Below are 17,249 nucleotides of genomic sequence, written 5' to 3' on the forward strand. Positions count from 1 at the left end.
ATTTTCAAAATATAGGATTTGGATTAGACATTTGAAACAATATTTTTCGGCTCCTGATAACGATTCTAATGAAATCTATCCAAAGCGTTAAATGACTTATCGGGAGCCGATACACGTGTGAGACTTTAATCGACACCGTAGACGGACAGCAAATAGACTCATAGGGAAATGGACAGACAGACAAGGAGTGGGAGAGTGACAGGGATGTGGACAGACAGACTGACAGAGTGGGGAATGACTAAAGAAGGAAAGAGACATACAGTGAGATGTACAGAGAGGAACGTGGAATTAAAAGAATGCTAGCTATGTAGGCAAGCCACATTTCCTGTCTGTCCTGATCCGTTCTGGCTTTTAGAGTTTGCATTTGGTAAATATTGTGCTCAATAGTTTTTTAATTGCATGAGAAGTTAAACAATAAAATATCTCTGTATTTTGTCTCCAAGACTAACCCAACACTGATTTAATGATCATCTCCCTTTCCATGTGTGGAGCCACTCACCACATACAGAGAGATCTAATGAGAAACTGGAGGGCAAGTCGACCTTGTTTTAAACTATAATAACACGAAATTATATTAAAGTAAAATTTTATCTTTCTGTCCTCCAGAAGGTCTTATTAACAAGGATGCATAAGTATCTCCTGCATGGATGGTCACTGACCCCAGGGGCACTACTTTTCAGTGCCATATATGGGTTGGTAGGTCTAGGTAACTAGGTTGGTGGAGGCAGGGTTGCCATCAGGGCATGACAGTACATGTTGCGCTCAGGGGTCCTGCCTAGCATTGGGGCCCAAAATGCGGTCCTTTAAGACCATACTGAGCTTATGGTTGCATCACTATTATTATCACTAGATCCCAAGGATGTCACTCTCCTGCTGCAATAAGACAAGAAAACAGGAGATATCTAGAAATATGGACGTACGTGTCTGTGTTTGATAGAAAAACCTTGCACGGAGCTGTAACTGTTACCCATGTAGCGTACGTCTGGCAATGTGTGTGTGTGTATCTGTCAGTTTTTTGTGTGCCCATATCTGGGAGTGTGTGCCAGGCAGTCCCACTAAATAGTCCAGTAAGGGGCTCCACGACTTCCGACGGCAGCCCAGGGTAGGGGTAAGTAAACAGGGAGGTGGAGCATTGGGATGATTAGGTGGGCAATTGTGATTGGGTTCTTCATATACATAACTATTCAGACAAACCAAAAGTGGGCAAAAACAGGCCTATCAGTGTACTGTTAATTATATACATATTTATATATATACATGTTTTTTTATATATATATATATATATATATATATATATATATCATTTTTCTTATTATAAATAATTATTTATGTTTTTGTTTTTTCATTTTTTTATACAGCACAAGAATGATGAAAGATTAACAGTTTGATAAAATAATGTATAAGATAAATGATTCTCCAAGTTCGATTCTTTCTTTGATACAAACCCTTACATTCCATGCATACAGCATTCATACAGGACTAAGTTATACGTTGAAAGATTAGAACCCCAAGCAAGTGGAGTAAGGATCGAGGAAAAGGTTTATGTTTTATTTCAATGTCTGTTTACCCAAGAAGCCCAAATGCATTTATGCTTATCTGATTGGCCAATAGAAACGTAGCATCCACGTTCCATAGAACATCTGTAATCCATTCGATTGATTATGTCAAACCAATTTATTTCAGAAGGAATTTTCTAATTCCTAGCTACGCAGATCAAGTATGAACGATTAGTTCCTTATGGTTCTTATGTACACCGAGAGCTTTAGATTTAACATGGATGTTTGGGGGAGATATGATTAATAGGATTAAAGATATTATTTAGTAATAATATAAGATGTTCCTTTAATTTACTCAGGAGTGTGCATTCCCACCAGATATGGTACATGAGACCCTATCTATGTCAATCTCTATACTTTAATCTTGTACAAATAGTAGAACAGTTTACAGTTACACAATGAATATTCTTTCTAATCAGATGTATACTCTCCTGCCATTGTTCAATCGAAAAGGTTTTATCAGAATTTTTATCCCAGTATTTAATAAAGTGCTAGCAATGTATCATATGGAATTATGTCATTAAGAATGTTTTATATCTTAGCGTTCTGTCTACTTCCCCCCAGCACAGGCCATCGTGTCTAAGATCTGGGGAGATTCTAATATCTGGTTTTTAGTTACGAAATTTTTCACTCTCAAATATGCAAATAATTATCTTGGAGGTAGACCATATCTCTGTTGCAATGTGGAAACTTATAACACATTACCTTGTTCCCACATATCAGATAAAGTGCCCATTACGCACATTGACCAGTTTGATGAATTTAGTTCATTTATGTCATATGTGAATATTTCAGGCAGAGTATTAATCAATAAACAGCCCGTAACTCTTAATTTTTTTCTTCAAATTATTATAAGTAAATAAAATTTTGTGTAATCTGACAGGAAGTGCTCATTGAGAGAGCACTTCCTGTCAGATGGGTTCCATGGCAGTAAACAGGTCCAGAAAGAGAGGGGAAGAGATACATGAAGGGGTGGGGGAAGGGAATGGGACACATGGAGGTTCTGGGGGGGGGAATGATACACATGGAGGGGCTGGAATGGGAGGGAATAGAATACATGGAGGGTCTGGAGGGGAATGATACACATGGAAGGGCTGTATACAAATAATACAAATATAAAATAAATACCAAAGTGTATACCAGAAAGTGGGATAAAAAATTTTTTACCCCTTAGGATAAAATGTTGAGATTGTAAGAGAAGATTCCTCCTATGTTCTGTATGAAAATATTAAAGGGATCCTATAGTGTCAGGAAAACAAAGCCGTTTTCCTGGCACTATAGGGTAAATAGGTCCCCACCTGCCTGGCGCCCCCCTCCCGTAGCGTTGAAGGGGTTAAAATGTACCTGAATCCAGCGCCGATGTACCTCACTCCTCCCCCGCTGATGTCACACAGCGGGGGAGACCTAATGCGCAATAGTCCTGCCCATTGGAAAGCATTATTCAATGCTTTCCTTTGGGGAAAAGCTGACGCTTGAGGTTCGTGAGGATGTCCAGCGTCAGATAACAGACCAAAAGTCAGTTTGGATTCCGGAAGCCCTCTAGAGACTTACAGTGCAAAAGGGTCACAGAATCCAGACCACTTCAATTAGCTGAAGTGGTCTGGGTGCCTACAGTGTCCCTTTAAATATACAATCTATAAACCAAAAAAAGTATAACAGTGTAGTACTTAGAGGATAAGAGAGAAGAACAGAAGGATTCATCTTTTAAAGATACCTTTATCTGCCTGTAATTAATTTTAGTCCTGTGAGTGCAATATTATCACCAACGTTTTATGGAGTTTTACAATATTACACTATTGTACTTTTTTCATTTATAGATTGTATATTTAATACATGGAGGGGCTGGGAGGAATGGAACACATGGAGGGGCTGGGGGGAGAGAATGGGAAACATGGAGGGGCTGGTGGGAAGGAATGAGACACGTGGAGGGGCTGGGAGGGAATGATACACATGGAGGGGATGCTGCGGGTATGATACACAAGGAGGGGCTGGGAGGAGTAAATGATACACATGAAGGGGCTGGGGGAGGGAATGAGGGTCTGGGGGACGAGGAAATAAGACACATGGAGGTGCTGAGGGGAAGAGAATGATACACATGTAGGGTCTGGCTGGGATTGAGACACATGGAGGGGCTGGGGAGGAGATGAAACAATTGGAGAGGCGGAGGGGGAATGAAACACATGGGGAGGGGCCCAGGGCAATTTTCACACTGGGCTTTCTAGTTACGCCTCTGATGAGATGCCTAGTTGCTCTGCACCCCATGCACCCCTTTTTCTCACCCCTTGCACCCTTTTAATTCATTCCTCATCTCCTGTATTCATCACGCATATGAACATGTTGGCAACCATTATAAAAAAATTAATTTACCTTCCTCTATAACTCACAGGAGTTGGGCTCCCGTACTTCACCATGGAGGCATTGCCAATGCTCCGAATATTTACAGTTTGTAGCAATATTTGATTGTTTTTTATTTGAGAATATGAAAATAATCAGAAACCCCCAAAATATACCCCAATGATACCTCCTTCCATGGTTTTCATCTCCACCCAGTCGGTCCAATGAGAGATGCCCTGACTGCTCAGACAGGCAACGCGCACATTATACGTGGAGTAGGGGGCAAGGCCGCTGATTACATGGCTGTGGGGAGGAACATTCAGGTTCTGATGGTATATCTTTCGATAGGGTGCAGTGCCAGAGTCAGTGTGGGGGATAACGGCCTAAAAAGGAAGCAGAAAAAGATGATTAATATAAGACTTCGAAACTAAATTTTCTAATACACCGTATTGAGACTATGCAATATGGGCATTGACTTTCCACCCACAGTACAGTACAGATATGATGTTCCAATACTGTACAATACAGAGACTAATCTCCACACACTATACAATACAGGGTCTGATTTCCCCCATAGTGTACAATACAGAGCCTGATCATCCTCATACTGTTCAATACAGAGTCTGATCTCCCCCACATTGTACAATACAGGGTCTGATCTCCCCCATACTGTACAATACAGGGTCTGATCTCCCCACAGTGCTGAGCGTAAACCTGTTACTGAGTCGCAAACCTGGTATTTTATAACTATAAGAAATTAGAGGGACTCAGTAGATAAAGAGATTAAAGCAGAGAGGACAAATCCACACTGGGGGCAATTTTCCAAAGACCAGCAAAGAACCTGGGTACATGGCCGTTAAGTTATAGGCAACCCAACCAACTATAAAATTACTTTGAATTAGCAGCCACTGATTACTGATGTTTCTAACATATTAGCAGTAGCTGTCAGCGACTCACAAGTAAGGTACCAAAAAGCAGGCATTGCATGTCCCTGGCAGTCCATAGTCCATAGGGATAGGGGGGGTCGACCTCTCCCCAGTTTTTGTTGAAAAAAAATATATATATATTTTGTTGTTGTAAGGAATACTGATACATGTGTGTCAGAAAAGCATGTATCTCCCATGATTATTTCTGACGTTCCCATTCTCCCCATTGTTTAACTAGAGCTGCAGCTGGTTTTGAACATTTCGGGGTAAGTGTGTGGAGCCCAACATGTCAGGTGGTGCAGATCAACACCATCTTTAAATTTCATCGGCCACCACTGGCAACCAGGACTGTACAGTGATTTGTTTACAGAAAATGTGTAATTGGATGACTCAAGACAAGGTGTTACAGCAATTAAAAAAGTTAATATAAACACAACTCCAGGGCCAGATGGTTTTTACCCATGAGTAGTTAGGGAGCTAAGAGTGGAAATAAGTAAACCACTGTTTAAGGATTCTATAAGGATTCTTATCTTTCAGGAATCGGAGGATTGGAGAAAAGCAGATGTGGTTCTTATATTTAAAAAGGGTTTAAAATATCTGCCTGCAAATTATAAACCTGTTGTCTTAACCTCTATGGCTGGGAAATGCAATGCAATGCTTTCCTATGAGGTTTTCCTTGACACTGGATGTACTTAAACATCATAAAACTCCAGGAAGCGCCACTCTGGTAGACAGCCACTAGAGGCAATATTAGCACTGCAATGTAAACAATTCAGTTTCTCTAAAAGTGCAATATTTTATATTGCAGGGCTAAAGAGGGACAAGGACAGTGCACCCAGACCACTTCAATAAGATAAAGTGGTCTAGGTGTCTACAGTGTCCCTTTAAAGGGAAACTCCCCCACCATGACAACTATTGAGTTCTGTAGTCAAAAAGTAATCAACCTTTTCTTCATACCTGGGACCTGCTGAGCGCTGCTCCCTGTATCCACTACTTATATCCACTCTCCAGTGGTTGAGAGAGAGAGAGAGAGAGAGAGAGCTTCCAGCAGTGGAGGTGGGGAGCATTACCTGGCAGATCTTTACGTTTCAGTGGGCGGTGCCAGGACTTTCCTTGCACCATGACCACTACACTCCATCTGAAGTCATTTTCCCTTTTTTTCCTATAGGATGTATGGGACCTTTGCAGTTGTTAACATGAGGCAAGTTTTAAGGGTTAACATCAGCCGCTAAATAGTAGCGACAAGGATGGAAACCAGTCGGTAAGTAAGTAGCAGTTAATGGCTCCCGTTTTAAGCTTTGGGAGCCATTAATATTAATTCTAGAGGGTAAGTCCTCTCACTAATGGTAGGATTTTGATATAGGGAAAACTTTAGTGAGTATTGACTGGTTGGGACAACTTAGCAACGAGGTTAGAAAGGAGTCCCAGCAGAAGCCCACAAGAGAAGATACACTATATCATAACCACCCAGAATTCACCTTCTAGTTAGTGAATTTAGCTACGTTTATCGACTGCTGACAGGTGTATAAAATCACACACAGTTTTATTTTCGTACAGACATATTGTCAGTAACTGTTACTGTGAAATGGGAATATCTATCCTCAGACCACATACACGTCACGGAGTGGGTATATAAAGTATACAAATATCTGTCATCAGTTTCAATACTTCCTGCTGAGATCCAAATCAATACTGCAAGGGAGCACTGTCCCCCAATACCTGGCCATACGCCTACTATCAGCCAAGCTCACATTGGTTTGGCTCTGGATCAGGGCGTGCCGAACGATGCTTTGTTATTTTTTCTGATGAGTGACTCTGGATTTGGAGGATACCTTCGCTACGCTACCTTCCTGACCCCATAGTTACTCAGTGTAACAATGGAGGGGGACTGATGATTTGGCAATGTTTTTATAGCTCGGACTAGATTACTTGCATCGAGTGACAGGACAATCTAAAGCTACAGGACCCAATAATATTCTAGGAGATTCTGTGTTTCCATCAAGGCAGGTACATACAGGAATGGGTTGCCAATATCACTGTAGACAAAGCTGACAGACTATCCTTGACCTCAATGCCATCAAACACTGATGGGATGAAGCTCCAACTGCTGGTCCCCTTATAGTGACAACAATGGTCTATCGTCTGACGGAAAATCTCCTGTTAGAGAGGAAGTTATTATATTAGTAAAAGTAATGTATTTATTCATAGAAAGTCCCCGAAAAAAATCAGGCATGTTGTGTAATGCTCTGAATGCCAGGAAATGAAAGCACTGAGAGCACAGTTTGTCAGTGAATGAGGAACTAAGATCAGGAACTTGGAGAAGCATGTCTCCCAATTACCTTCACCAACACGCTGACACTATGAAAACATAAACAGGACAACTTTGAGCTTGTCCTATGAAAGTGGAAAAAGTAACCTCTACACGTGATTTGCCGTTTACATGAAATCATTTATGGACTGTGGATCAGATGTTTACCGAAGCCAATGATCAGTTGCCTATATCGGATATTGATCAGTTGCGTAGAGCATTTTTTACAGAAGGCAACGGTTGGTAATTTACAAAGTTCTGATTGCTTGATTACTGTATCAACCTTGATCAGTTGCTTAACAAAGCAAAGCGTTTGGTTGTTTACAGAGGAGATGTTTTGCTGGTTTACATAAAGCTTTGTCCAATGATCTATAGATCAATATCTTGTAGAAGACATTTCCACATGTCGAGCCATGGGCACTTCAATAAACCATCATCCATTATCTACCGCCAAATTTTAAACAAACTACAAAGACTTAAAAAGTAGAAAATAAGCTGGTAATTGGAAAGGGGTGCATGCTCATCAAAACACAAGAGCCATTAATAGTTGAAATTAAAACAATTACACACATTGTGCCAGGATCCATGAAGCTCTTAGTGCAGCTCTGTGTTTATTAGAGGCATTAATTAATTAATAGTTTATAGGAGAACTGATTGGTGTGTCGGTTATTTACAGACAATATTGATTGCTTGTTAACACGTGAATCACACTTAACCTAAATCCTTTCAAAGCCAATAATTTTCTCAATGAAGAAGTAATACTTGTTGCATCTGTCATTCTCAGCAAATTCATTTTCCTCTTTTGAAATCTATAAATACACTGAAGAAAAACTAAAACACCAAGTATTCATGTTGCCACAAACCCATGATCACGCACAGATGCCCCCTCTAGGAAAGAATAGGAATTTATCCAGTAAACAGCGATTTGCGACAATCAGGGCAGGATTAACTTAGGGGCTGATGGAGCTGCAGCGCCAAGCCCATGCCCATGGTGTAGGCCCCTTGATTTGATTTACCGTATTTTTCGCTCCATAAGACGCACTTTTTTTCCCTTCAAAAGTGAGGGGAAATGTCTGGAGCGAATATGAAGCTTTACTTACCTGTCTTGCAGCGTTGGCCGGCAGCACAGGGCGCACCGCGGTAGTGGAACTTGAATTTCATGTTCCGGTTTCCGGCGGGACTGAAAGGTAGTGTGCACAAGCTGAGTGCGCACTTCCTTTCAGTCCCGCCGGAAACCGGAACATGAAATTCAAGTTCCACTACCGCGGTGCGCCCTGTGCATGTTCCGGTTTCCGGTGGGACTGAAAGGTAGTGTGCACAAGCTGAGTGCGCACTTCCTTTCAGTCCCGCCGGAAACCGGAACATGAAATTCAAGTTCCACTACCGCGGTGCGCCCTGTGCTGCCGGCCAACGCTGCAAGACAGGTAAGTAATTATGGGACAAGGGGAGGGGGACAGTAAGGGGGGGGGGATGAAGTCTATGGGGGGGGGGATGAAGTTTATGGGGGGGGGATGAAGTCTATGGGGGGGGATGAAGTCTATGGGGGGGGATGAAGTCTATGGGGAGGGGGTGGATGAAGTCTATGGGGATGGGGGGATGAAGACTATGGGGAGGGGGTGGATGAAGTCTATGGGGATGGGGGGATGAAGACTATGGGGAGGGGGTGGATGAAGTCTATGGGGAGGGGGTGGATGAAGTCTATGGGGAGGGGGTGGATGAAGTCTATGGGGAGGGGGTGGATGAAGTCTATGGGGAGGGGGTGGATGAAGTCTATGGGGAGGGGGTGGATGAAGTCTATGGGGAGGGGGTGGATGAAGTCTATGGGGAGGGGGTGGATGAAGTCTATGGGGAGGGGGTGGATGAAGTCTATGGGGAGGGGGTGGATGAAGTCTATGGGGAGGGGGTGGATGAAGTCTATGGGGAGGGGGTGGATGAAGTCTATGGGGAGGGGGTGGATGAAGTCTATGGGGAGGGGGTGGATGAAGTCTATGGAGAGGGGGTGGATGAAGTCTATGGGGAGGGGGTGGATGAAGTCTATGGGGAGGGGGTGGATGAAGTCTATGGGGAGGGGGTGGGTGAAGACTATGGGGAGGGGGTGAGTGAAGACTATGGGAGAGAGGAGAAGACTATGGGAGGGGGGGACACTATGGAACAGGGGAGAAAAAAAATATTCTGTACAAACTGTCCCATAGTAAGAAACACTATGGGACAGTTTGTTCAGAATATTTTTTTCTGGGTTTCTTCCTCTAAAAACTAGGTGCGTCTTATGGTGAGGTGCGTCTTATGGAGCGAAAAATACGGTAATTATTATTATTGTTTTTTTTTTACTACTCTTCACATACTCTTGCATAAGTATGGAAACTCAAGAGGGATGTAGGGGAACAAAACATGTGGACTGGCTGACAATGAAATGAGTTACGGTAAAGCTGACTTTGCGCACTATGCAAATGCTCTTGCTGCTTCAGTCTCTCTAACACTGTGGCATGTTCCCTTTCTTCTACACTCACTACATACACTTTTTCTCTGTCCCAGACTGTATAGCAGGAGCTTCTGCCTGCTAGTAAGAAGGTTAGGAGAGGAGTGGACCAGTAAGTGCTAGGGGACAGTCGTAAGAAAGCGTGGAGCGAGCGCATCATTAGACACATTTATGCCAAGCTTAGGGTGCTGTCTACATAGTACGCCCTTAGTTGGTCATCCTGCATGATTGGCAGGCAGTGTGACATGAAGACGGGCCTTCCAATTCTTCATGCAGACACGCCCCCTTTTTGGGCATGTTCACCCCTGTGGACAGTTCTGGTTACGTGACTCGCGTCAGTGGCCCACAATTTTACGCCACCCACCGACATCCTCTTCCACTGGACGCTTCTGTTAGGAGGTATGGATTTACTTGAAAGATGGAAGCGAGAGATTAGCATAGGGTATATGTTTTCTGATAGCTATATCCTGTGAGTTTCCCTCCAGCACCATCTCCACCAGATACATGACGCTTGGGAGGTATAACTGGTTTAGTGTTTTCTGTCGATGAGATTCTGTAATTCATAATTGCCAGCGCCAGGCCCAATGAGCTCTTAATCTGGTCCTGGTGCCAAATTGAGAATTTAGAACATTCAGGATGTTTCATACATAGACTGTGATATAATAATGTAGAATATGTTATACTTACATAGGGAGTAAAAATGAAAATCCAGCGCACTCACTTGTCTACTAAACAGTTATTATAGTACTGAACAATTTTCTTAGTTTTATTAAAAACACCTAATCTAGGCAAAAAATAATGGGGGTTTAGTTACATTATATGATCATACATTGCATAAGCCTGCCACAAACGTCAATGTACCCCAACTTTGGCAGGTCCTACTCTGTCTGCTAAATGAGCTACTCACTTGGGGAAATCCTTCCATCTCGAGTTCTCTGCACTACAAGACTTAACTCGAGATGGAAGGATTTCCCCAAGTGAGTAGCTCATTTAGCAGACAGAGTAGGACCTGCCAAAGATGGGGTACATTGACGTTTGTGGCAGGCTTATGCAATGTATGATCATATAATGTAACTAAACCCCCATTATTTTTTGCCTAGATTAGGTGTTTTTAATAAAACTAAGAAAATTGTTCAGTACTATAATAACTGTTTAGTAGACAAGTGAGTGCGCTGGATTTTCATTTTTACTGTACTTATTGGCCCCCAGCAGCACCCCATTTAAGCATGTTTAGGTGAGTGCAGCCAAACCCCTTTTTCTCATATATGTATATACTTACATAGGGAAACACAGATTAATCATATATAATAGGAATGTTTTCCGATGAGAATCATTGGATGTGCGTATGTTGCTCGCCGTGCTTGTGTGTCATGTCCCCAATGCTCCTCTATGAGAATCATTGGATTGGACCGGCATTGGAGGAAGCAATGACTCCTCGCCGACGTCGCATGGAGGGAGTCCAGGCGTTGGGTAAAGGTCATTAAAAAGCTTCTTTTTTTTTTTTTAGATTTTTACACATTAAAAATAGGGCCCTGAATAGGGGTACTATATCGTTAGGAATACAGATTCGTATTCCTAACTCTACAATGTTTCGTTAACCGATTTCAGATTAAATCGATCAACCGGGGATTAACCTATGGAGTCTTGTTCATTGAATAAAACTCCCCAGGTATATTTCAGAAGACCGATTCAATTGGACAGAGTTTAAAAGAAATCTGACTTGTTATCACTAGCTAGAAATCATTATTGCACAAATCCCTTCAATGCAAATTGCTAGAAACATCAGTATTGAACAAGAATCCAACTCTTTTATTCAGTCCCAGAATGTCATTATTTACAGCCGCATTTTACAATCAGTCACTAAACATGTGACCCTGGGAGGGCTGACTCATTGACATGTCACTGTCATTAGTACACTGTGACCCTGGGAGGGACTGACCCGTAAACATGTCACTGTCATTAGTACACTGTGACCCTGGGAGGGACTGACCATTAAACATGTCACTGTCATTAGTGCACTGTGACCCTGGGAGGGACTGACCATTAAACATGTCACTGTCATTAGTACACTGTGACCCTGGGAGGGGAGAGGCCCTTGAACATGTCACTGTCACTAGTACACTGTGACCCTGGGAGGGACTGACCATTAAACATGTCACTGTCATGAGCACACTGTGACCCTGGGAGGGGAGAGGCCCTTGAACATGTTACTGTCACTAGTACACTGTGACCCTGGGAGGGACTGACCCTTAAACATGTCACTGTCATTAGTACACTGTGACCCTGGGAGGGGAGAGGCCCTTGAACATGTCACTGTCACTAGTACGCTGTGACCCTGGGAGGGGAGAGGCCCTTGAACATGTTACTGTCACTAGTACACTGTGACCCTGGGAGGGACTGACCCTTAAACATGTCACTGTCATGACCCTGGGAGGGGAGAGGCCCTTGAACATGTCACTGTCACTAGTACGCTGTGACCCTGGGAGGGACTGACCATTAAACATGTCACTGTCATGAGCACACTGTGACCCTGGGAGGGACTGACCATTAAACATGTCACTGTCATTAGTACGCTGTGACCCTGGGAGGGACCGACCCTTAAACATGTCACTGTCATTAGTACGCTGAGACCCTGGGAGGGACCGACCATTAAACATGTCACTGTCATTAGTACACTGTGACCCTGGGAGGGACTGACCATTAAACATGTCACTGTCACTAGTACACTGTGACCCTGGGAGGGACTGACCGTTAAACATGTCACTGTTATTAGTACACTGTGACCCTGGGAGGGACTGACCATTAAACATGTTACTGTCATTAGTACACTGTGACCCTGGGAGGGACTGACCATTAAACAAGTCACTGTCATTAGTACACTGTGACCCTGGGAGGGAACGACCCGTAAACATGTCACTGTCTGTATATTTTTGCATTGGATTTACTGTCCTTTACGTGCAATGTTATTGCAGTACCTCCATACCTCCACAGTGCAGACAAGCAGAGGATAAATGCCGCTTTCTCCGGGCTGCCAGGTCACCTCCAGCTCTGTTGAACTTCGTGATAATAATTTTAGATCCTTTTGTTTCCGCGGTAAAACTGTACAGAGCAGGAGAAATAAAAGTAACTTTTCAATTTGAGATTCAGTATTAAAAAAACAACCATTTTACAAACTATTTTAAGATGTAGCAAACAGAGATGTGTGATAACCTATTGCTAAAGATGTAGAATTTGGGGAGCAGTGGTCGGAATCTGTATTTTGTGCTAATAGTAATAGGGCACCTTCTGCAGCTACAGTGAGGGAAATAAAATATTTAAACCCCTCCTGATTTTGAACATTTGCCCACTGACAGAGAAATGGTCAGTCTATGATTTTAATGGTAGGTATATTTTAACAGTGAAATACAGAATAACAAAAAAAAAATCCAAAAAGTTTTGATGCTGACATTTGGCAACTCGAACCTTCAGCTCCCTCCACAGATTTTCTATGGGATTAAGGTCTGGAGACTGGCTAGGCCACTCAAGGACCTTAGTGTGCTTCTTCTTGAGCCACTCCTTTGTTGCCTTGGCTGTGTGTTTTGGGTCATTGTCATGCTAGAATACCCATCCATGACCCATTTTCAATGCCCTGGCTGAGGGAAGGAGGTTCTCACCCAAGATATACATGGCCCCGTCCATCATCCCTTTGATGCGGTGCAGTTGTCCTGTCCCCTTAGCAGGAAAACACCTCCAAAGTATAATTTTTCCACCTCCGTGTTTGACGTTCGGGATGCTGTTCATAGGCAGCATTCATCCTCCTCCAAACACGGCGAGTTGAGTTGATGCCAAAGAGCTTGATTTTGGTCTCATCTGACCACAACACTTTCACCCAGTTCTCCTCTGAATCATTCAGATGTTCATTGGTAAACTTCAGATGGGCCTGTACATGTGCTTTCTTAAGCAGGGGAACCTTGCGGGCGCTGCACGATTTCAGTCCTTCACGGCGTAGTGTGTTACCAATTGTGTTCTTGGTGACTATGGTCCCAGCTGCCTTGAGATCATTAATAAGATTCTCCCGTGTAGTTCTGGGCTGATTTCTCACCGTTCTCATGATCATTTAAACTCCACGAGGTGAGATCTTGCAGGGAGCACCAGACCGAGGGAGACTGACAGTTATTTTGTGTTTCTTCCATTTGTGACTAATCGCACCGACTGTTGCCACCTTCTTACCAAGCTGCTTGGCGATGGTCTTGTAGCCCATTCCAGCCTTGTGTAGGTCTATAGTCTCTTTGCTCTTTGGTCTTGGCCATAGTGGAGAGTTTGGAATCTGATTGATTGCTTCTGTGGACAGGTGTCTTTTATACAGGTAACGAGCTGAGATTAGGAGCATTCCCTTTAAGAGAGTGCTCCTAATCTCAGATCGTTACCTGTATAAAAGACACCTGGGAGCCAGAAATCTTGCTGGTTGATAGGGGCTCAAACACGTATTTCACTCATTGACATGCAAATCAATTTATACATTTTTTGACATGCGGTTTTCTGGATTTTTTTTTGTTATTCTGTCTCTCACTGTTAAATTACACCCACCATTAAAATTATAGACTGATCATTACTTTATCAGTGTCAGGATTCGAACCTGGGACCTTGGCAGCTCTGGTGCTTTGGCTTACCTCTGAGCCATCTCTCCGCTTCTGTTTCCTGTATCTAGCCCTGTCTAGTATTTAGTACTGGAGCTGGACATTTGTTGGAACATCTCCTGTCACTCATGTTACACCTGAGCCTGATGTCTCGTTAGCCAGGTATACAACACTGCCTCTCCCAGAAGGCAGTGTCCGTTCCTTGACTCTGGTGATCATCCTGCTGTTTTCTGTTCTCCAGTTTGTTATTGACCTCTGGCTTGGTACACCGATTATCCTGACTTCTGGCTTCCTTTGACCCTTGGCTTCCCACGACTATTCTCCTGGTTTATTGTTCCTGTACCGCGTTTTGGATTTACCCTGCACAGCCCCCGTGCACCGACTCACAGGTCAGGTGAATTCTTGCCTGATCACCTTGGCCTGTGTTTTCTTGCAAGGGTGAGCATACTTCTCTGCCTGCCGGACTCCCACACCCAGGTAAGCCCTGACAATCAGTGGGCAAACATTCAAAATCAGCAGGGGGACAAATACTTTTTTCCCCTCATTGTAGTATTTGGGGCAAACTAATGACTAATTTGGCTATAAAACAGTACAGTTTGGTTGGTGAATTTACTTGAAAAATTACAGTTAAATAAAAAGAAAAAAGTGTGAAAAATGTGAGATAGGAGAATAGAATTACCCAGTTCCAATAAATAGTAAATAAAATATGCAAAGAAATAGTGGGTTAAAAAGAAGACATGTCAGGGGGGCGGGGCCTAACCACTGAGCAGACGTGAGAAAGACCAGCAAACAAGTGACTATTAATCAATAACTCACACTGAGCTTTCTAATCTGGCACAGCAGAGCAGCGGTGGCACCCGGGGACTTATCTGGCCGGACCACCGGACTCAGAGAGGCACTCTGAAGCAGACGCAGATCTGCGGCCTACCAGTGTGTGCTGGCGTGGGAGAGGTGGCCAACCTCCCCGCTGACGGACCAGCGGGAAAATATTGCAACGCTCAAGATCCCGATCACCCCCCCCTCGCCGGTGAGGGATATCCCGGCGCAAGCAATCAATCAAGCGACGAACAAACTAGCAGACCCCGCATGGGGATGAATAAGCTTTCAACCAAAACGAGACCTACTGGGCCCAGCCAAGATAGCGGCATGGACGCAGCCCAGGACCAAGCACACACTAATTAAACCGCCCAAGCACGCACTGGAGTACATAAACCGACTAAGTACCTACGTGTGGGTAAGACTCAAGAAACAGAGACAGCTATACAGGATAGCTATGAGAAAGGTGACGGCATGGATCCGCCCGGCCACTCGGCGCAGCCTGCAGGGGAACCCACACCGCGACTCCAGAGCGGCCCTCAGATTGCAACGGAGCCGAAACTCAAAAGGGTGGGCACAAGCACCGGGTCCCCCACACGAAGCAACAAACAAACAATCTCATGCCACTTAACAGGACCCAACCTGCCCATCACTCAGCGGCCCCAGCAACAAACGACCAGCACCTAGCGGCGGAACAGCCATACACTCCCGCAGAAAGCAGATCGCAGCAAGAACTCACTGGAGGAAGATGAGTCTGTGCTTACAAGCCGCCCTATCGAACGGTACACTCCTGGTGGCAACGATCATGAGCACTAGGAATACCCAGAGGCCCGGGGCCGGTTAAGGGACTCTGCTGCTCGTCTGTCGGCGGGATGCAGGAGAACGCAGGCATTCGTGGCTGGCAGTGACCTCACACACTGAAAGGTGGACTTATGTTTTCAGGGGCTAGCAGCCTGCCATTAATGGGCATTGGCTAAGCAAACCCATGCAATGAACCATTCAATGCAAAGTTTATTTTAACTCTGAAAGGCAAAATTTACACTAGCTCATTCTTACTCTCGCTCTGTATGATCTCATGCGGTTGCCATCTTGCATTACTTAATCTGCAAGCAGCTCATGATATTATTTAGTTATACACCCCTTTTTTAATCCCTATCTAAGGTGGCTCAGTTCGGCAACACTGTCTCTAGCTCCAGCGGGAACCTGTATTTTCAGTTTTTTGCTGTTTTTATTTAGTTACTACCGGTATTAAACTTTACTTGCATACCTTTAAAGTTAATCTCACATACTACATAAAGCACACAACTAATCAATACCGTATCTCGTAGATTTAATATGTTAGATCTCTTCCAGTTACCATTATATGATGACCTAAACATGTTTATTATGATGACTATAAAACTGTGCTCCAACTTTGCAATGCCATACTCTAATTGACCGCTATGTATGACGTCATGTAGCCTGTTACCCCACGACAAATGTTTATAATATGCATGCAGTAATTATATGGATAGATGGGACAGGGCGGGCTCCTTCCCCTGGAGGCACGTCTCCATGGTCATACCAGCCTAAGTAAACACTGTACCTAACATGCTTCATGCATTTAGCTTGTTAAGAAATATAAAATTGTGCATCTATCTTCGATAAACCCAAATGTTGAGCGGAACTTCGATGATCCCACGCAGACCACACGCAGGCAAACAAAGTCTTACTTAATGTACCTGTATGGCTGATGCTCTGTTGTCCAATCCACCAGGGCTACTAATTTACCTACGATACCTACTATGTTTATGTTTTTCAGCCATATTATTTTAATCTACTCAGGTCGCCTATATCTAAAATGACTGCTTGGTTTACTCGTCATTGCTATGTTATGTTTAACTGCTTAACTAACTACAATACCTTAAATATAAAAATTCGTGCTAACCCCTCAAATGATGCAAAGTAATGTCTTTAACAGTTTTCAATGCTACTCAACATGTATCATTAAATGTAGTGCAACCCTCGCATTCGCTGTTGTGGCGATGCACGATCCACTGTAACTTAATGCATGAGCAAAAATAAAGAATTAAAAAAAAAAAAGAAGAAGAAGAAGACATTTTTGTGAATATTTAGCATGAGATCGGCCAACATGATAAATTAGTTCTAGTTTGAGAATATACTCTGAATTGTTATTACTACTACTTTATCAGGTGCTCTGTATTATCAAATTTCAAC

The 17,249-nt window shown here is 43.4% G+C and overlaps 1 protein-coding gene across 2 annotated transcripts in view; it reads right to left on the reverse strand.

The window, feature by feature from the left end:
- AXL (AXL receptor tyrosine kinase) overlaps positions 1 to 17,249 on the reverse strand; it is an 83,144-nt gene that overhangs the window by 14,218 nt on the left and 51,677 nt on the right. For both annotated transcript variants that reach the window (XM_063431311.1, XM_063431310.1), the window contains exons 6-7: positions 12,584 to 12,699; positions 4,078 to 4,273 (exon numbers count right to left, since the gene is read on the reverse strand). In XM_063431311.1, the coding sequence (XP_063287381.1) occupies positions 4,078 to 4,273; positions 12,584 to 12,699 (312 nt within the window). The remainder of the gene's footprint in view (positions 1 to 4,077; positions 4,274 to 12,583; positions 12,700 to 17,249) is intronic.

Source organism: Pelobates fuscus, chromosome 9 (genome assembly GCF_036172605.1).
Source record: "Pelobates fuscus isolate aPelFus1 chromosome 9, aPelFus1.pri, whole genome shotgun sequence".
NCBI classification, from domain to species: Eukaryota; Metazoa; Chordata; class Amphibia; order Anura; family Pelobatidae; genus Pelobates; species Pelobates fuscus.